At 46.4% G+C, this 21,444-nt stretch overlaps 1 protein-coding gene across 4 annotated transcripts in view; it reads left to right on the top strand.

Moving 5' to 3' along the window:
- The window catches only part of LIPC (lipase C, hepatic type), a 160,783-nt gene that overhangs the window by 116,696 nt on the left and 22,643 nt on the right, over positions 1-21,444 (top strand). For all 4 annotated transcript variants that reach the window (XM_030931328.1, XM_010374257.2, XM_010374258.2 and 1 more), the window contains 4 exons: positions 13,427-13,611; positions 16,866-17,048; positions 17,615-17,732; positions 20,801-21,034. In XM_030931328.1, coding sequence (XP_030787188.1) covers positions 13,427-13,611; positions 16,866-17,048; positions 17,615-17,732; positions 20,801-21,034 — 720 coding nt within the window. The remainder of the gene's footprint in view (positions 1-13,426; positions 13,612-16,865; positions 17,049-17,614; positions 17,733-20,800; positions 21,035-21,444) is intronic.

Here is a 21,444-nt window from a genome sequence, read left to right on the forward strand (position 1 = left end):
TGCTTCTTTATCCATGTTCCTATATACACAGCTTGAATCACTGAATCTTTATGGCACATTTTAGTATCAAATAGGACACACCTTCCCCCATAGTCCTTTTTAGTTCAGAGCTCCCCTGGCCGTTTACTGGCAAGCTGAGCTCTGTCACTGGGGCTCTCCTTGCTCACTGTCATGTTTTATTCTCTTCTGTCCTACAAGGAAGCCAACATATGCCTGTAGGCATCCAACCAGGGAAAGAGGCAAGCACAGCCTGCTCCCCAAACAAGGCAGAGGCAGGGGTGCAAGGCCTTCTGGGAGAGTTCCATTAGGCCATGTCTATGTACCCCTTTGAGGCCAGTGTTCTGGGGAAAGGCCAAATAGGACATCTATGTCTTCCTGGAGGTTTGGACTTTGGCCTGAAGATTCTCAGCACTGACCTTCTGGTCCATCCAATCTGTTTAAATGAAGGTGATCCCAGATAACCTCAACATAAAGAGTTATCCTGTCTGATAGTCTGTCTCCTCATGATTTGTTACTGATCAGGGGCAGAAGAACCCTTCAAGGAGGAAGATGTTATAACAGCAACATCAACCCCTACTTCTACTACCACCAATGCCACCATGGCCACTTTTATTCATTGAGAACCTGCTATATACCAGGCACTGTGGGAGGTACTTTATACGTTTATCTCATTTACTTACAACCCCATGAGGAAACCATCTGTAAACTTGCCCAGAATTGCGGCTCATTAGTGGCAGAGCCAAGTTTTCGATCCCAGCCTGGTTCCAAAACTCATATTCTTCACCACTGGGCAACTTCTTCTCAGAATGATCTGCCACCCTGTGTTGATGCAAATTCCCAGGCCTCCCAGACCTACTGAATCAGCTGCTCTGGGAATGGCGCCCAGGAGTCTGCATCTCCAGCACATGAATACCTGAGAGCCACTGCTCACAAATGTAGAAAGTTAGGTAACATATCAGGCTGTGAGGATGAGTATTTCCTTAGCAGTGGTGTAAGGGCAGAACCCTGACTGCTGTGTTTTGCAGTCAGATTTTGATTTCCTCATTAGCAGAGAGTGTTAACCGGTAGCCTAGTTTGGCTCCTCGAGGTGCCTGATTCAGACACAGCACCCCACAGCTAGAGCACCCTAGCTGGTAGAGGCAGGGACTCAGCCAAGTAGGCTCCAGAGCTGCTGCCTAAGCCCAGTAGATTTCTCCTGCCCAGAACAACCTGGCCAAATGGAAGAGGGGAGGCTGAAATCCTCACTCTAAAGAAGGACCTCCTTTTCTTGGCACAAAGGCACCGCGCCAAACCACACAGTTAAGGCTGTGTGTTACCTAAAGCAGGTGCACAGAATTCACAGAGAGGTATCAAATAGGCTGGCAAAGACTTGGTGGATAAGTACCAACAAATATCTGGAAAGAACTACGTTGGGTTGAGACATGAGAAGGAAGAGATCGTAGGCAAGTTTGGAAAGGGAAACAACGCATCGAACGCCAAGCCCTGGACTAGACATTTCAACTTTCATTCATCCTCACTACCACCCACACGAGACAGTCTTCCTATTTCCAACTTAGAAGAAGGAAGTTGAGGCTCCTACTGGTTAAGCAAGCTTCCCAAGGCCACACAGCTAGTAAGTATTAAACAACCAAACACAGAGCCAACTGACTCCAAAACCCAGTGCCCCCTGCTGCCACTCCACTACCCTGCCTCTGCCACTGCTCCCTATGGCACCCTGGAAACTGCTGGGGTACCTGCCCGTGGTCTGAAGTGGGCCGGCAGCAGTCAACTGGGCCTCCAGATATGGGTAGTGAAGGGAGGATACAGGTCCAAAAGAATATCTTAGGGGAAATAGTGCACATGCCCAGGAAAGTTTTATAGTCTCAGAACATAGATGTATGGAGAAGTCGAATTCTGGAACTGGTTTGCTTTTTCGGCCAGTTGTGGGCCTTGGCAGTCACTGAACCCTTCCTTATTTCTTCATGAGGAAATTAACATCTCCTAGGATAGGAAGAGCTGTGCTGCAGATCTCAGGGCAAGCAAGTCTCAAAGAAGATGAGAGACACCAAGGGCCTCAGGAAAGCTGAAGGGCTCAGGGTGCATGCCGCAGCCATGACCTCAACCTCTGTGGGTCTAGAGGTGACCATACTGGCCACACCTAAGCTCATCTTCCCCCTGCATTTCATAGTCCTTCCCTCCCATCAGGTCCAGCCTTTGATTAAAATTCCCAAGATTATCTGGGGAGCTGATGGCACCACCCACCAATGGAGTTCATCTGGCTGCCTTTACACCAGTCACCTTATGGCTGGGTGGGTGCTTTCCTATTCTTCGGCCAACACAACACTTTCCAAACTGTGTGACAGTTTGTATACTTGCCTCTACCATAAGACCATGAGCTTTTTGAAAGTATGGTCTGTCTTATTCACTGTTAGGTATCACAATGTTAGGCACAGTCCCTGACACATAATAGGTGCTTAATAAATGTTTAGTGGAACAAATGAATGGATGAATGAATGAATAAAAGAATGAATGGGATCAGGGTGGGCCTTCAGTCTCTAAAAGCACACCCAAGAGCCAGCCCTCTCAGTCCCAGGCCCCCACATGGGGAAGCCCTAGGGAGGTTCAGGGACTAGATCAGGCCCATTTCCTCATCAGGAAGCCCCCAAACCTCTGCCCCAAAGAGCACATCCAAATACTTCAGCCCACACTCCCCACCCACAGTTTACTGCCTATAATCCCAGCTACTCAGGAGGCTGAGGCAGGAGAATCACTTGAACTCGGGAGGCAAAGGTTGTGGTGAGCCGAGACCACGCCATTGCACTCCAGCCTGAGCAACAAGGGCAAAACTCCATCTCCAAAAAAAAAAAAAAGAATAACCTTGGGCTGTTTGGCCAAGTTAATGCTTAATGCTTTCCTCACGCTGCAAGTGTTTATCTTTGCCCAGATTCCAGCTCCAGGGAGGGGAACACTCCTGTAGAACAGCCAGGCGTTCTCAGGTCACCTCTCCTCTCGCTCTCACTTTTCTTTTTGCCTGATTAAGTCTGGCCTAAAAACACTGTCTCAGGGGCACATATCTGTCACTCACAATAATCCTATAAGGTAGGTACTACTGTTAGTCTTATTATATAGTTAAGACACAGAGAGGTTAAGTAACTAGCCCAAGGTCACAAGCTAATAAGTAGCAGAGCTGGGATTTAAGGCAGACATCTGGCTCCAGAGCTCAGGTGCCTCTTTTTTTTTTTTTTTTTTTTTTTTTTCTAAGACATTGTTTGGCTCTGTCACCTCAGCTGCAGTGTAGTGGCACAATCACTGCTCACTGCAGCCTTGACCTCCCAGGCTCAGGTGATCCTCCCACCTCAACCTCTCAAGTAGCTGGGACTACAGGCACACACCACCATACCCGGCTAGAGCCCAGGCTCCTAACTGCTTCACAGCACTGTGTCTTGCTATGCAGTAACAAGCCATGCTCAGGGTATGGGCCCATGTTGAGTCTCTTCCATCCATGGGTTCCGACTGGAAAGGAAGCAGCAATCTTCTCTTCTTTTCACACTGAGTATAAGGCACCCAATTCATCTTCTGGCAGGTGACCTGGAGGAAGGAGTGGCCCTCGTTTCCTTTTACAGGTACAATCACTGCCAATACTAAAGCAGTGCCTGTCCCCACCTGCCAGGGCACCCAGGATCCTTGTCTCCAGCACTAACTTTATGAGGTAGGTGGCTCTGGGCTGAGATAGGACATCCATATTCCTAGATTCCTTGACTGTGATGTCAAAGGTCCTCTGCCCCCACCCCTCCTTCTAGTCCTTGTAAGCATCACTTGGCAATTGTGTAGCTATGGCTGATACAGGAATGAAGGAGAAGGTCAAATGAAGTTCAAAGCCAGGAGCTAGATAGTCATGATACATCAAATAAAGTTTTGGAAAAAGAACACAATGGGATTAATTTGCCAATCAAAACAGCACTTGGCAACTTGACTATAAGCCACGATCTCTCATGGCAACAGCAGTTGAAGGGCCTGTGATTGTCCAGCTCCTGGGGAGCCTCCCTGGCCTAACTGTGGTCAGATGCCAGCATCACTGCCCCCTTAGCTGGGTAAGGATTCTCCTAGAGTTACCTCTGGAAGGGAAAGAAAAAAAGTCTAGTCTGAGAATGAGACCAGCAGACTACAGCTCTGCCAGGTGTTTGAAGGGTGAAGGTCATGGGACTCTTTGTTTTTATTACCCTGGTCACCCCAGTTGTTTGGAGGTACTTCCCATAGACAAGAGGATGCCCCAGTCAGCTATCTTCTGTGATTCAAGACCTGTTTACTCTTGTGCCAACCAGGGGCCTTACTTGGAGGCATCGGCCTTTATGAGGCATGGAATGTAAGCCCTCTGAGCTTTAGCAGAGATAGGAAGAGTCCTAGAACATGGCAGGGAAGAGGTCCGGAAGCTCTGTCCTCCAGCACGGTAGAAAGATGCCGGCTTGAATGTCAGGAAAATCCAGTGTTTCTGCTTCAGCTGCTACCTAGATGCATGGTTTGGGGCATGTCAGCTGGCCTTTCTGGGTCCCAGCTTCTTCATCTGTGACATAATGAAGGCAGACTAGACCATCACTGCCAATAAAAGGTTCCTGATCCTTGGGGAGCAGTGGTTGGAGTGGCAGAAGGGCATCACCCAGCTATTTTCCAACACATTGTAAAAGATGATATCGCACAGGACAACTGAATGTTGACTTGGTTTGCTTCCCTGTGGAATTCTCTCCACTTGGTGTGGTAAAATGGATTCTCTCCAGAGAACTGAAAGTGTAGATGGGTGGGGTTATCTATATGCTTGTTTGATAAGTGAAGGAAAATGAATTGTTCCTCAATAAGTACAGGTTGTTTGAAATGCAGGCTGGGTGCAGTGCATGATGCTGCATGATCTCCAGGCCCCTTGTGTTTCTAACCCTCTTGCTGGACAACTTGGCCTCCACAGGGTAGTCCCCAGGGAACCCTTGGCCATCCCCAGCCTGAAGGAACCAGGAAGGACCTTCGGGACCTGCCAAGTCTCCCTGAGACCCTGCTCCACGAGGGCTGGCTCCCTCCCTGACCCAGTCTTTTGGTTCAAAGTCAGTCCTGGAGCTCTCTCTGCCAATTGACCCCAACCTCCAGAAAACTCAGAAACAGCCTATCCTCTCAGGCCTGCAAACCAGGAGCAGCCAGGCCCAGCCCTGACTTGTACAAGTAACTACCACAGAAGGCCTGCTGTGCAGCCTATGCTGCTCATCCTGGATCCAGGGCAATGTGGAGAAACCACATTATTGCTTGACTATAGTGCATTATTCCAACAATCATTTTAAATGTGCACTTGTGTAACCATGATCATCATCAAGATGTAGGATATTTCCATCTCTCTTTAGAGATTCCCTTTTGCCCTTTCCTAGTTAATCCCCACCCCATTCCCTGGGCCCAGGAAATCACTGATCTGTTCTCAATCACAATAGTTTTGCTTTTCCAGAATGTCCTATAAATGGAATCACACAATTTGTAACCTTTTAAATCTAGCTTCCTTCACTTAGCTTTATGCATTTTAGATGCATCCACGTTCTTGCATGTGTCAGCAATTCGTTCCTTTTTCCTGCTGAGTAGTATTCCATTGGATGGATATGCCACAATTTGTTTATCCATTTATCAGTTGATAGATATTTGGGTTGTTTCAGGTTTGGGGTTATGATGAATAAAACTGCCATGAACATTTGAATCTTTATGTGGACATATGTTTCCATTTCTCTTGAGTAAACACTTAAGCTTGGAGTTTACTGGGTCCTATAGTAAGTGTACATTTGCCTTTAAAGAACTTGTCAAACTGTTTTCCAAAGTAAGTATTTTTTGTTCTCACCAGCAATCTATGAGGAGTTCTACCGGATTTTGTCAGTCTTTTTAATTTTAGCCATTCTAGAGGGAGAGAAGTGACATTCTGTTGCGTTTTAAATTTGCATTTTCCCCATGACTAATGATGTTAAGCACCTTTTCTTGTACATATGTGCCCTTTGTGTATCTTCTTTTAAGGATATCTGTTCAACTCTCTCACCCTACCTTGAACCTACACAGGGTGGAATGTGCCCATGACCTCGGAAGGACTTTAGGGAAGTAAGCCCCACTTTCCCCAGAGAGGATTCCAGCACAAATGGAAAGTTTTTCTGAATGGCATACTCTTTCATAACCAGATTTCTTAAAAGAAAAAAATCATTCTGATTCTAGCCAGAAGTGCAGTAGAATTTAAGAGAATTTAAGAGAAAAGTTTAGAAGAAAAAAACTTTTTGGCAAGAAAAAAGACTCTAGTTACTTTGTTCCCTGGGATCCACAAAAGAAGAAATTGTGGCCTCAGGCTACAGTAGCATGGTGCCAAAATGGACTTAAAAAAAAAAAAAAAAAAAAAAAAACAGAATAAATCAGGCATGAAAATAGCTTTCCTTCCATCCCATATCTCATTTTCTTATTTGACAACAAAAATGGTAAAGAGCAACTATAATGACAAAGAACAGGTAAAACAAGAATGCAAAAAATGGTGGGAAGATGGCAACCTCCAAAAGGTAATAAATTAATTTCGGCAGCCTTAGAACCTAAAGCTATTTGTAAAGAATAGCTAGAAAAGAAACCCACTTGAGACAAACTTAGGAATTTCTTCAGAGTTCAAAACAATATCTTAATAACCTGAAAAATTACCATGGCTTTACAAAGCACCTCATTCACTCCTTAGGAGTGATTTATACCTTGGGTAATTGAAGTTCAATATTATAGTGAAGTGATGCTAGGGTGTCATAAGAGGTGAAGGAAAATACAAAGATTAGTAACTATTGTGCACATTCAGAAATTGAGACACAGAATTATTTTCAAGAAAATAAGTAAATGGGAGGGTAGGGTGTCCAGGTCAGGGCAAAATTCCAGATGGCAGGAGTGGGAGAATCATTCCTCACCATGGCCTTGGACAGAATCTGCTTATCTCCAAACAAAGCTCAGCAACAGCTAGGAGCTGAATCCGTAAGGTCCAGCAGTGACTAAATTCCCACACGAACGTTTCCATCTTTCCATCATGCAAGAAATTCTGAAGTCGACTTTGCCCAGCTACAAATCAGTGGCCTGACCACAGCAGGAAGGGACAGAGCTGTGGCTACATTTATCACAGGATTGTTCCATCCTGAGCAGAGTACATGGCCTAGAGAGTTTTCAGGGCAATTATGAAATTTTGGTCTTCCAGAGGACCCTTGCCAGGTCTGGGAATATTTTCAGCAGTGGATGTTTACAAAGCAAAAGCCCACACACACATTAGCAAATTAAATAATGCATGTTGTATGAAAAACCTTATGAGGGGCATAGCAATACCTGAGGCTTCTTTCTTATGCACTTGTGTGCCCAGCACCAGCCAATACACGGAAAGGCTGAACAAACACTGAGCTGAGCAACAGCCTCTAGCCCAGGCATCATGGGCGGGAGGCAGATCCTGACTCCCATCAGGCCTCCTATGGTAGAATCCCTGGTTCTCTCCCATGGAAGGTGGCCCACCTCGGTTGCCTGCAGTCACCCATCTGTTGATGTCCTTACCCAAAAGAAAATGAAGTAATTTCTTCTTGTATGAAATATCAGGAACCCTCAAACCTAGGAGTTGACTAGGAATAGAAAAATCACTTGCTGCAAGAAATAATATTAGAAATGTAATGGCTGGACCCAGCTTCTCCTTCTGACTAATTTTAAGGATTGTTTTGCTGATCTAGGAACTTACTGTCATACAGAGGACAACCCCAAGCCTCCCTAGTCCATCAACCCCTTTTCCTGGATATGGGGGCTGAATCCCTTGGTGGATTTGATCGCTTACCTCAATTTAATATTCCCCCTCCTAAAACCACAGTATTATCCCCAGATTCTTATCATTGGCATGACTTCATCTCTTCTGAAGACATGAGAAAAGTTCCACTTCAGAAGATATGCTTGGAGAATGTGCTGCTTCTAGTTCATCCAATATGGAACCAATTTCTTCACTCATAACTAAAGCATATCCTTTCCTCACAGCTTATCTTAGAGTTGCCAGGTTTAAAAGAGTCAATACAAATAAGACTTTTGGAAAAGTGCCTGGCACAGAGAAAGCATTCAATATATATTAGCTTTTAAAAATGCTGAAGATCAATTTGAACATATATGTATATATAAAGAGATATAAATAGGATTATACGTAAGGAACTGATTCTACTTCTAGGAAACTATTCTAAGAAAATACTAATAGAGGCCAGGCGCCGTGGCTCACGCCTGTAATCCCAGCACTTTGGGAGGCCGAGACGGGTGAATCACGAGGTCAGGAGATCCAGACCATCCTGACTAACACGGTGAAACCCCGTCTCTACTAAAAATACAAACAAAAAAAAAATTGGCCGGGCGAGGTGGCGGGTGCCTGTAGTCCCAGCTACACCGCAGGCTGAGGCAGGAGAATGGCGTGAACCCGGGGGGCGGAGCTTGCAGTGAGCCGAGATCGCGCCACTGCACTCCAGCCTGGGCGACAGAGCGAGACTCCGTCTCAAAAAAAAAAAAAAAAGAAAAGAAAATACTAATAGATTCAGACAAATATTTATAAATAAAGATTATCATCAGATAATTGTTTGTAATAGGGCAAAGAAAACCTTGAAACGGCATAAATTTTCAACAATAGTGGAACAAGCAAATACATTATGGCACTTTTTCCAAGTATGTTTTGAAAAATTTTGATGCTATAAGAAATTGATAATGGTAAGTGAAGTAGGATTTAAAACCATTTATGTAACATGATCTCAATTATACACACTGCAAATAAATATCTATGGAACAAATATCTCCATAAGAAAAGATTGTGAAGACATACTCCAAATGTTACTTGTGGTTTTTTTCTAAATAATAATATTCTGTATTTTTTCAGCATTTTTCAAATTATACTGAAATATATTTTCAGCATATATACAATGAGCATCCCTTAATTCTACAAAAAGCAAAATAAAATATGAAACAGTTAAAAGTCTATGGCAACACTATACTTTGAAGGGGGAAAAAAAGGCTAAGGACCTAGACTAGGCCACTGGGCAGAGAAAGAAGATAATTCTGAGGCTGAGTCCTCAGTATTTGGTGACCTAATAGAGAGGCAAGAGAGGGCATGAACTCTAAGCTTTCTAGCTTGGGCACAGAGATGAATGATGATGTTATGAACCACAATAAGAAACACAGGAAGAAAGGAAGAAGAATGGGTGGGGAGGAAGGAAAATACATTTAGCTTGGCCTTGCTGAGTCTGTAGTGCCCAAAGAGTACCCAGGCAAAGATGCCCAGTTAAAAGCTGGTGAAGTGTAAAGCTAAAGCTGTGGGAAGAAACTGCAGTAAAGGTATGAGGATGGGCACAGCAGTGAGTCCTTGAAGACACGGGCTTCCCTTAGGATGCCCAAGTGTTCGAAGTGTTCTAGGATTAAGCAACAGACTCTGCTCTCATGGAGGCTCAGACCCTTGGGCTTCAGGGCTCTATTCCTTCCACCCCTAAATGTGACCTGAAGTGGCCCCTGCCTCCCCCAGTCAGAGGGACTGCTGCTCAATTATAGTGAGGAATCTCTCATAGGCTTGCTGTGACTTTAATGCTATTTGGTGCTGTGGCTGCTGTTTCACTGAAGATTACAGGGCTCTCAGAGTTAACCACATAAAACCTACTGCTATATATTTGGTAACCTCCTTTTTCCATAACACATAGGGAAACCATCTTGGGTTTCAGGACCAAGAAAGTGTGAGTACCTGGCCACCAGGAATGCTATAACTGACCCTGCTTCCCTCTTTGATGCGGTCAACAGGAAGCTCAGAAAAAAATCTGTGGCCCATCTTCAGCAGCCTTATAATATCACATAGTGTACATGTTTGGGTGTTAATACTAACATTTCTATCTTTATTGTTTTACTGCCCTTATTTTCTCTTTGTCCTAAGTTCTTCAACTATGAATTTTTGCCAACTACTCAAGTTAAAAATGTTCTTCCATGTCATGCCCACCCATTGATTTTGTTTGTTTCTAACTCTTGGAAGTTGCACAAAATAATTCTAGTCTACCTTCTCCACAACAGCCCTTCAACTCTCACGTCATTCACCCAATCTTATTTTTATAGGAACCAGAGCCCCACTTTCTTTAACAATTGCTCATGGATATGAGCTCTTAAAGAATCTTTCATCCATCTAGACCTGACTGATGCTTTATCTTCTCTTGACCTCTTCCCTAAAGCCCCTACTCAAGGCATTCCTCCGCTGCAACACAGCAACCACTTTTAATAGTTGGTTTTCATGCTTGCACCCCCTTCCTCCATGGGGCTGCGGACTCCTGAAAGACAGGAGCCACATGCTGTCTTTGCCTCCAACCAGTACCCAGCCAGGGCCTGGGGCATAATACATGCTTAATAAGTGTTTGTCAAGGAAGTAAATAAATGAATGAGCACACACCTGTCTACAGTCTGCATAACTTCCTCGCTCATACACATGTTAAAGAGAGCTAAAGCCCCCAGGAAGGGAGAAAAGAGAGGGTCCTGTTCAGTCCAGTTGTTTGCAGGGCTTTCCATGTGACAACTCTTTTCCATGGTGTCTCCTGAACAGCCTCGAAGCCTCAGCCACCTGGGCTGGAGCTTATCTCACAGCTAAATCCAGAGTAAATATACACAAGACAGAATTGGTCCTAAGAGGACAACTGGGGTGAATTTCCACAGAAAGAAAGGATTTCACTGATCGGAAACGCAAGATGCTGGATGCTCCAATTGGTACTTATTCTAACAACACTCTCTTCTCTAGGTGCTAATTACTTGCCAGGCATTGTTCTGAGCTCTTTACAAATATCTTATTTAATCCTCGTAACAACCTCATAAGATAGGCACTATTTTTATCCCCATTTTATTTTCATATGATCCTCTTAACATTTAAGGCAGCTAAATCGAAGAAAAGTGTAGAGTATCCTAAAACGAAGAAAGGTGTAGTGTTTCAGTCTCTTAATAAAAGAAAATGAACTACGTTAGGTCCAATGTATAAATGGCTGAAGATTGAGTACCAGCCTTTGATCTGAGATCTGGATCTGGCAGGACACCTCACCGCTCACTAACATTTACTGAGCACCCACCATTGTGCCCAGTGCTACCCTCCATGAGTTCACTGACAGGTGGAGGAAGAACACACCTGGATAAATAAATCACCCAGCTGCAGGGCAAGTGCATTAGGATCAGGGAGGCAGTACGGTGCTGAGAGCAAGAAGGAGTAATCATCTCTGACTAGATGAGAAGGCTTCCTGGAGGCTGTGAAGTCTCAGTTCCATTTTAATGAATGGAGCAGCAGAGACAGAGCAGGAGGTGAAGTGCAAAGGTACTGGCATCCAAAACGGCATTTGGGAACTGCTGATAGCAGGAGAACGAAAAGAGAGGAGGAGGTGGGGGACTGAGGGATCATCATTCAGGTGGTGGCCTTGGCTGCAATACCGTGAAGCTGAAAGTCACTAACAGGTGTAGTCATTTCTGTTCTAGACTCTTTGAGCCGCTGTGTGCAGGAGGACGGAGAGACCAAACAGAGAGAGACCAGTTAGGAGGCTGCTGCAATAAACCAAGCAAGATACAGTGTGCACGGAAACTAAGGCACAGGATTCTAGGGATATTTAGGAAGCCTGAAGCTTTGGACTGATGGAGAGGCTGGCATAGCGGTGCAAGGTGACACCCCGGCTTCTGACTTAGACAATCAGGGGGGCACCCAGTGAAACCAGGAGACTAGGTTGGAAGCAGGCTTCCAGGAGCGAGGGCAAGCTGAGACCCTCTATAAGCTCAGAAAAGCCAAACAGGGAGGCAGAAATTTTCATTATCTCAGAAAACTTACTCAAATTCTTGCTCACATCTCCTTTTAATAAAATATGATGCATTTCATTCTGTCATCATAGTGAAAAATCATTGCCCTTTGCTGAGAATTAATAACCTTTTGAGTTAATACCCTTCGGGTAGGAAAATTGGTTTCATTAACACCTCCCCTTGCACTTTGTAGGTTCATCATCTCTTGGTCCTGCTGTCCCCTGAAACCAAAAGCCCAAGACATATTATTCGAGAAGCCTGAATGATTTTATGCTCAGAAAGAATGATCAGGGTCCTTAGTAATTGGGCTGAATTGAGTTCACTGACCAAAAAGGTCAGAATGGCCTTCTGTCTGCCCCTCAGCCACAGAGGAGCCCACCTTCTACCAGAAGGAAGGGATGAGAGCTTCCTCTCCCAGCTCTTGGCCTGGTTCCTAATCTTGGCAGAAAAGATGCGCTCATCTTGACATGCCACGCCATGGAAACACGCCACCTCCTCAGGCTCTACCAGGCCTCTTCGCAGAGGTGTCCTTCTCTGGTCCACCACAGAGACAGGACAGTTGTCAGGGTGCCTAGCAGAGTTGGATGGCCACCCACCCCCACTCCAAAGTGGCTCATGGTCATGGTGAGGCTCCCCCAGAAGAGAGGCTGGAAGGCCCTTCAGTCAAACAACAGAAGGTGAGATCTTAAAAAACAATCTTCCTCTCCTTTTCCACCTCCCACGGCCTTGGAAAACCTTCGAATGGATATTCCTCTACTCTTTTCTGCTGCAAACTCTTTAGCAGCAGCCTGGCATCTGGAGCGTGAAGCCCAGACTCTTCAGCATCCCAGGGCCCTCCATGCTCTGGCCTGCCTGGCCTTGTCTCCTGCCTCTTTATGCATGCAAGATTGCATGCCTCCAAGCCTTGATTCGCGTTGCTCCCTCAGCCACCCCCGACCCCTGCAACAAAACACACACATACACTCAATCATCCTGCAAGGCCAGGGTCAACATCACATTCCCTCAAAATTCCTCCCTGAATGCCACACCCTCCCTCAAGCGGCTTCCACTACTCCCTCTGTGATTCCCCCAACCCCGCCCCACCCTCACCCCTGTACCTTGTCCCTGCAAGGCTTACCTGATATAATGTGTCTGCACGTGAGGACAAGTTGAGCCACAGGAGCTAATACATAGTGTCACCCAACTAAGATGCTCTATTCACTGTCTCCCTAGGTAGGGATGTAGGGATGAAATTGGAGACCATGATACCTAGGTTCAAATCCCATCTCTATCAGTTTTTGGCAGTGTGATTTGGGGTGAGGTGCTTATCCACCGAGCCTCCAAAACTGCCTCGCCTATATTCCTCATGACTTGGAGGGTAACTCTAGTGCCTGATTGGCTGGTCACTGGGATGCAGGATAGAGGATCTGGTGATCTCAATCTCTGTGTTGGGTCCTCCTAGGCCACCCTCCATCACTTGGCCATTCCACTGGAAACAGTCTTTGGGGCTCCCCAAAGTTGTGGCTCATTCTGATCTCCAGCATCTCCCAGTAACCTCTTTGGCTTGTGCTTGTAGAAGCAGCCTTTGAGAAGACGGAGGGCTGCAGGTGGAGCAGATGCCAGGCTAAGCACCATCCCCAATCTTATATTTCAGAGCCATTTGGAAGAAGAGCTCAAGCTGTTGAAACGAACAAAACGCTGCATGAGACGAAGACCAGGTTCCTGCTCTTTGGAGAAACCAATCAGGGCTGTCAGATTCGAATCCATCATCTGGACACGTTACAGGAGTGCGGCTTCAACTCCTCGCTGCCTCTGGTGATGATAATCCACGGGTGGTCGGTAGGAAATGCTGACATGCCTTTTTTTCTCTCCGATTTCACATTTTCTTTTTTTCTTTCTAGTGCATTCAATGTTCATAAAAAGATAGGGAGCTGGTGATAACAACTCCATGCATAATGTTTATAAAGCATGTTCTAATTTTCCAGGTGCTTCCCCACGCATTAGCTCATTGATTATCTCAATTCCATGAGTAAGCAGGGTGAGAAAATATAATTATCTCCATGTTTCAGATAGAATGTGGCTCAAAGAGGTCACACAGCCCATTGGGGCCCACAAAGGATTACAGCCCATGCAGGGGGAAGCCTCCTTCTTGAATCTGCATGTTACACGGGGAGACATAAGAAGCCAGAAGAATGGACTCCCAGTGAAATTTTGTATCAGCAAGGTTTAAGTTCAGCTGCAAATAACAGAGACTCAAATTAGCAGTGGTTCAAAGAAAACAGACATTTGTTTTCATTTCACAAAATATTCCAAAGATATATGTAACCCAAAAACCAGCTAGACAGCTTTGGTCAATGAAGTCCTCCAGGCCCCAGCTCCTTCCAGCTCAGTGCTCTGCCATCTTGGGGTGTGACTCTCATCCTCATAGTCCAAGATGGCAGCTAGAGCACTAGCCATCACATCTTTATTCCAGGAAGCACAATGTAGTAAAAGACGTATGCAAAGGGGTCAAAAGCAAGGTTTTTACAAGAGCTTTAGTGAGATATAATTTACAAAGCATACAATTTATCCATTTAAAGTGTACACAATTCAATGGCTTTTGGTATAAAAGACTGTTTTTTAGGTGTCCCAGAGCCTCTGTGAAATTCTCCCAGTTACATCCATTGACCATATCAAAGTGGAAAGATGGCTGAAAAGTATAGGCTCTTAAAGAAAGTGTAGCTTTTAGTGATGCTAAAAATTCTATTACTATGGAAGAAGGAGAGAAAGGATATTGTTGGCAATAGGTGAAGTCAAACCGTCTGAGGACTTGTTGCCAAGAGGAAATCCTGCCTCCCCAGTGTCTAGCCCACCCATGATTTCAAGCATAGTTCACAATTTGAACCCTCCGGAGATTTTGGTGTCAGTTTCATGACTTAGAAACCTTTCCCTGCCATCCAGTTGAAAAGTACTCAAAACCCCCATCTGTCCTATCCTGGAAGGCAAAATGAACCCTTCCATCACCTGCCTCCCCTCACCTCTCCCTGCCTCCCACATGACATTACAACAACTTCCAACTCCTTGTATTAATAGCTTCCTCCACAGCTCATGTGCCTGCCTTCTCTCTTCTTGGTCTTGGCTCAGTCTGTGCCCTCTGCCTAGAGCATTCTTTCTCCTCCTCTTTTCCTGTAAGACACAGTCCCAAACAGGTCCTCCTGCAAGCCATTGCTGCCTTCATCCCAGCACTCCCGCAGGGGCGTTCAGTGTCACTGGGTCTTCCCGTGCGGCTTTGAGCACTCTCCAGCACTGCTCTGCAGCTCGGCTTTCTAATTGTCTGTGTTTCTCTGCTCTGCTAGCTGTAAGCTTCTTCCTGGGAAGGATTCTGTCCTATTCTCATCTAATTGACAACTGTGGGTCAGTATCCATTATGTAATCAGTGCTCCAAAATGTTTGTTAACTGAATTAAAGATCAAATGAATGAGTCTTGTTTATAAAGGCAACATGAAGACCACAGGAGCCTCTTACCAGGATCTTTTTACCAACATGCACTCTTCCTTATCAAAATTCTGTCCAACCTAGTATATGTCTCCTCCTCCTATTACTACTGATATTAATAACAACAACAACTGCAGGAACGAACATTTGTTGAGTCCTTACTATGCTCCAGACACTGCTCTAAGTGCTTTAGATCTATTAACTCATTTCTCCTTCATAACAATCCTGGAAGGAGAGCATTATTAACTCCATTTTCCAGGTGAGGAAACTGAGTCACAGAGAAGTTAAATAACTTGCCCAAGGTTACTCAGCTAGTAACTGGGAGAGCCTGGATTTGAACCCAAGATGTTCCATGCACATAGAAGGCACTTGGTAAACATCTAGTAAAGGAATGCGTCTTACCCTGGAACGGCGTGACAGGCCCTCAGTGGAGCTCTCCAGCTTCACCCCCTATTCTCAAGCCTTCACCTCCTATTGTCTATCCTTCACCTCACCAACTTTCCTCCTCTCCCCTGACAAACCACACTGCCCTTTCACAATTCTGTGTCTCTGCACACACTGTTCCTTCTGCCTGGAATACCCTAGACCTCACCACTGCCACATTCGCCTGCCCACCGGTATTCTTTTTGTTTCTTTGCTTTGTTTTGTTGAGAAAGGGTCTCACTCTATCACCCGGACTTGAGCGCAGTGTGATCTCAGCTCACTGCAGACTCAACCTCCTAGGCTCAAGCCATCATCCCACCTCAGACTCTGGAGTAGCTGGGACTACAGTCATGCACCATCACACCTGGCTAACTTTTGTATTTTTTTGTAGAGATGGGTTTCACCATGTTCCCCAGGCTGGTCTCAAACTCCTAGGCTCAAGCAATCCCCTTGCCTTGGCCTCCCAAAGTGCTAGGATTACAAACATGAGCCACCTCGCCCAGCCCCCACCCATATTCTTCTTACTGGACTCCTATGGATCCTTTAAGGCCCAGCACAAGTGTCTTTGCTCTGTGAATCCATTAGGAGTGCCCTGCAAATTGGTTCTCAAAGAAGGCACACACACAGAACAATTATCTGTAAACATTTTTTAGCTCCTACTGTGTCAAGCTTACAGTGCCTATCCCGTTAAGTCCAGCACAATGCAGTCTGCAGGGCAGAGCCAGCACTGTGGGTTTAGGGGTGAGGTGGGGCAGCCTCATGCAGGAGGAAGCGTACCAATGGCCCTAAGGGACAGGTCAGCTTCCAGGACCTGATTTACACATATTTCTCCACTGTTTCAAGGTTTAGAAAGTCCCAAGGTAGAAAAGCATTAAGATAATCATTTACGGAGGGGGGAACGTTGAGAAAAATCTGGAGACATTTTTGATTTTCAAAACCTGGGACAGTGGGTGGGTGTTGCTGGCATCTAGTTAGTAAAGGCCAGGAATGCTGCTAAACATCGTACAATGCACAGGACAGCCCCCACAACAAGAAATTCTCTGGCCCAAAATGTCAACTATGCATGCCTGAGAAACCTCGTAGCAAGCCCTTCCTCTTGCGGGGAAGGATCCAGCATTATCCAAGAGCTGGAGAAGGAAGAAGGGTGAACGGGGAGAAAGGAAACGAGTGTGACCCTCCCTCTGTACCCTCCTCAGGTGGACGGCTTACTAGAAAACTGGATCTGGCAGATGGTGGCCGCGCTGAAGTCTCAGCCGGCCCAGCCAGTGAATGTGGGGCTAGTGGACTGGATCACCCTGGCCCACCACCACTACACCATCGCCGTCCGCAATACCCGCCTCGTGGGCAAGGAGGTAGCGGCTCTTCTCCGGTGGCTGGAGGTACCAACCTGCCCCATCCTTCCTTCACCTCCCTTCCCTCCTTTCCCTTCTTCTGTGAGTGAATGAATTAAGCTGGTCTCCAACAGCAGTCCAAACAGGAGAAGCACTAATGCTCAGCTCACAGGAATGAGAAGGCACAGGACTGACACCAGACCCCAGGTCTCTCTCAGATGCCTCCGTTGAACCCCTATTTCGCAGAACCATCTTCTCCCCTCTCCTCATTCACTGTTCCTCTTATGCTCACCCCCTTGGATATGCTAAGGGATACAAACACACCCTGTAAGCTATCAGGCCCCCATACAAATGAGTGGGATCACTTCTGTAGGGCATTAGTGTTCAGGGGAAGACAGGCAGGCAGGAGGCCGCAGCTACCAGGCGAGGTCACAGGTACCTAAGTCCCAGGAGAGTCAGCCAGGTGAGACACTAGTTTCAGTTTGGAGTGTGAATAAGGCACCTCATTTCTGAGCAGCCACGAAGAACAGGGTGGGTGCCACAACACACTGGACCGCAAAAGGCTTTCATCCAGGCAGCTCTTCTCCTGCCCCCATCCCGCTGCTGTCTTCCAGGAATCTGTTCAATTCTCTCGAAGCCATGTTCACCTAATTGGGTACAGCCTGGGTGCACACGTGTCAGGATTTGCCGGCAGTTCCATCGGTGGAACGCGCAAGATTGGGAGAATCACAGGTAACCCTGCCTAATAACTCACACACTGATTCCACTGCATGGGGGCGTCCAACAAGGACCTGCTTTTCCAACAGGCTCATCATTAAAACACCCCAACTCTTATTGCGAGGGATCAGAGCTCATGAGAGGATTTGTAACATTCTCTCAAACATGACCAATGTCACGGATTGCTGTGCCAGAGAATTCAGAGCAAATTACAGCCTCAATTCCTATTGCCTGTCCTCAAAGGAATGCCTCATGTAGGTGTGCCAAATGGGACTAAAAGATGGACTTTTCTAGCAAGAAGGAGCTTATTTTTTAATCTATAATTTACAGAGTCCAATTTGGGCGAGTTAAGGAGTGAAGAATCACAGCCTTAATTTGCTGTAATTCATCAGCCACATTAGTGCCTCCGGTTCCACATTTCTGAAACGTGTGTGTTTTATTCTGGGACCCATTTGGGTTGAGGGAGGGAGCTCTGCATCAAAAACTTCACCCCAAACTCCATACCCACTCAGAAATGGCCCAAGATATCCAGGAAGGTCTGCAGATGTGCAAGGAAGGCCTACCTCCCAGGCTTCCGTGACACCAACCCCACTCTTCACACTGCCAGGGATTAGGATCCAAAACCACACACCTGGTCAAACTGTTCCCCAGTCCAAGTCTGAGGCCCACTGTTACCACAGGTATAAAAACCCAGGAGGCACAGGCAATGTGGAAGCCCCAGAGCACCCCAGCCTCTCATCCTGCTGATCCCTTCCCATAGCGCTAGGCTTCAACGACACAAGTTTTTTCTCCACTTCACGAACACACCATGGCCTCTTGTGCCTCTGGGCCTTTGCATGCACTGTTTGCTTTGCCCACCACCCACCCACCCAAACTCCTACTCATCCTTCAAGATCCAGCAGGCTCAAACAATATTTCACAGGCCAAAACAAAGAGCATTTTAGATGAATAACAGAGGTGTTGCAATTTCATATTTTATCAAGTGAGGACCTTTTTTTTTTTTTTTTTTTTTTGAGACAGAGTTTTGCTCTTGTTGACCAGGCTGGAGTACAATGGCGCGATCTTGGCTCACCGCAACCTCTGCCTCCCGGGTTCAAGCGATCCTCCTGCCTTAATCTCCCAAGTAGCTAAGCCACACCTGGCTAATTTTTTTGTATTTTTAGTAGAGACAGGGGTTTCACCATGTTGGTCAGGCTGGTCTCGAACTCCCAACCTCAGGTGATCCACCGTCTCGGCCTCCCAAAGTGCTGGGATTTCAGGTGTGAGCCACCACAGCCGGCCATGAGGACGTTTTTACAAACAACTACTATCAACTATCATCATTCCTTTATAAAAGAATTTCTTTTAACATGAGAAAGAATGGAGATAATGACAGACATTTAAACGGAATACTTTTGTAATTATGAGAGCTCATTTCTTCATGCTTTTTTGTTCATCTTGCTGGTGACTGGGGAAGCCTGGTCACAGACCGGCATGTGGCCCCTGTGGATTTAACCCACAGTAGCCAGGGGAGGAGCAGCCCTCCCACCGAAGAAGCAGGGCCAGAGGGCAGAGTCCACACCCAGCGAGGCAGCCTCAGGCCCAAGGCCCAGAACCCTCTCCATCCAACTGGTGCTACGCATATCAGCAAGTCCCACCCACCTCAGAGACAGCAGGAAGGCTCAACACCCTCTTGCCATCTTGTCATCAGCCTGATGAAGAAAGGAATAGAAATCATATCAGGACATTTTTCTTTTCCTCTTTTTTTTTTTTTTTTTTAAGACAGAGTCTGGTTCTGTCTGATTCTGTTGCCCAGGCTACAGTGCAGTGGCATGATCTTGACTCACTGCAGCCTCCACCTCCCAGGTTCAAGTGATTCTCCTACCTCAGTTTCCCAAGTAGCTGGGACTACAGATGCCCACCCCCACACCCAGCTAATTTTTGTATTTTTAGTAGAAACGGGGTTTTGCTATGTTGGCCAGGTTGGTCTCCGACTCCTGACCTCAGGTGATCTGCCAGACTCAGCCTCGTGCTGGGATTACCAGGCATGAGCCACTGCACCCGGCCAAGGACATTTTTCATTTGTCACTGTGGGTGGAGCTGGAGAACGGGTGATCTCATAGCCTGCTCTCAATTCCTTTGCCCCCGAGTAGGGAAGGAAGCCAAGGCTAGGGTGGGACACCAGAGGGTCCTCCGGAGAAGGAAGAGCAAGAAAGACAGGCAAAAACTTTGAGTGCACAAATACTCCCCAGCCACAGTCAGCCAGGAGCTGCCACCTTACTTCATGCATAGACATCTGTCATTTGAGGCCCAGAGCTTTGAGCTACCCTACTTGCATACAACATTTTCACCCCATACAGTGGTGTCCCATGGCTGTTCTGGACGTTCTAATGAAATGACACTGTAGGAGAAAAATCAGCTTGTTTAGGGAAATTATTGACAACATACAGGCAAATAAATTTCATTCTTTGATAGGTAGGTTGGAACTACTTATAGTGAGCATATTGGCTTTTTTTGTATGCAAACAGATGGTCTTGAAAGTAGCTTGAGAGGTACTCAAAATTGATTTGCTTAAGTAAATCAAGCATTCCCTCATAACCTTATTCCTTTTGTTTTCTTTTTGAGATAGGATCTCCCTCTGTTGCCAAGACTGGGTCACAGTGGTGTAACCACGGTTCACTGCAGCCTCAAACTCCTGAGCTCGAGCAATCCTCCTGCCACAGCCTTCTGGGTAGCTGAAATGACAGGCACATGCCACCACACCCAGCTAATTTTTGTATTCTTTTTTTTAAGAGATGGGGTTTCACGATGTTGTCCAGGCCTCCTGGCCTCAGGCATCACAACCTTGTGTCTACCACTGGATAGTTTCTGCAAGCCTCTTTGCCCCTCTAGCTAATGCCCAGCCTGTGTGTCATTGTTAGCACCATGAATTACTGTGCTTTTACTGAGAAAAGGTTATGGCAAGGTTTTCCAGAGAAGGATTATGCCCGAGGTGTTTCTTCTTCCTGCTAGTTCATTAATGTATAATAATATCCAAAAGCTAAAGAGCACATTTCTCTTCTCTCCTTGCTCCCACCTAACCCTTACCCCTGCTTTCCAATTAGGGTTGGATGCCGCGGGCCCTTTGTTTGAGGGAAGCTCCCCCAGCAATCGTCTTTCTCCAGATGACGCCAATTTTGTGGATGCCATTCACACCTTTACCCGGGAGCACATGGGCCTGAGCGTGGGCATCAAACAGCCCATAGGGCACTATGACTTCTATCCCAACGGGGGCTCCTTCCAGCCTGGCTGCCACTTCCTAGAGCTCTACAGACATATTGCCAAGCACGGCCTCAATGGTGAGAATGAAGTCATGGGCCGGGAGCACCGGCCTACATTTCAATGGGGCCTCTGGAATTCAGCAGAATCTACCAACATGTGGGACTCAGGAAAGAGTTCAGCAAGGATAGGGCCCAGGGTGTATGGCCACCAAGCTCACCCAGAGAGAAGGAATATGGGAGTGGGCAAGGGTGCCCATCCCCCAGCAGGCCACTCCTGGAAACAGGCCAAGGCCACGTCCTGAGGATGAGCAGAGGGCACCAACAAGAACCTCCACTTCTCACCCCGGCCCTATGTGCCCAGGCAAAGCCTCTCCCGGGGTACCAGGTCTTCTGAGAGTTGAGTCCAGATGCCTGTGGTTATTCTTCCTTCCCTGGACGTTTCCTCATTCCAGGGACTGCCTCTATTCTGAACCACATGAGGATCCACT

The sequence above is a fragment of the Rhinopithecus roxellana genome, chromosome 5 (genome assembly GCF_007565055.1).
Source record: "Rhinopithecus roxellana isolate Shanxi Qingling chromosome 5, ASM756505v1, whole genome shotgun sequence".
Lineage (NCBI taxonomy): Eukaryota > Metazoa > Chordata > Mammalia > Primates > Cercopithecidae > Rhinopithecus > Rhinopithecus roxellana.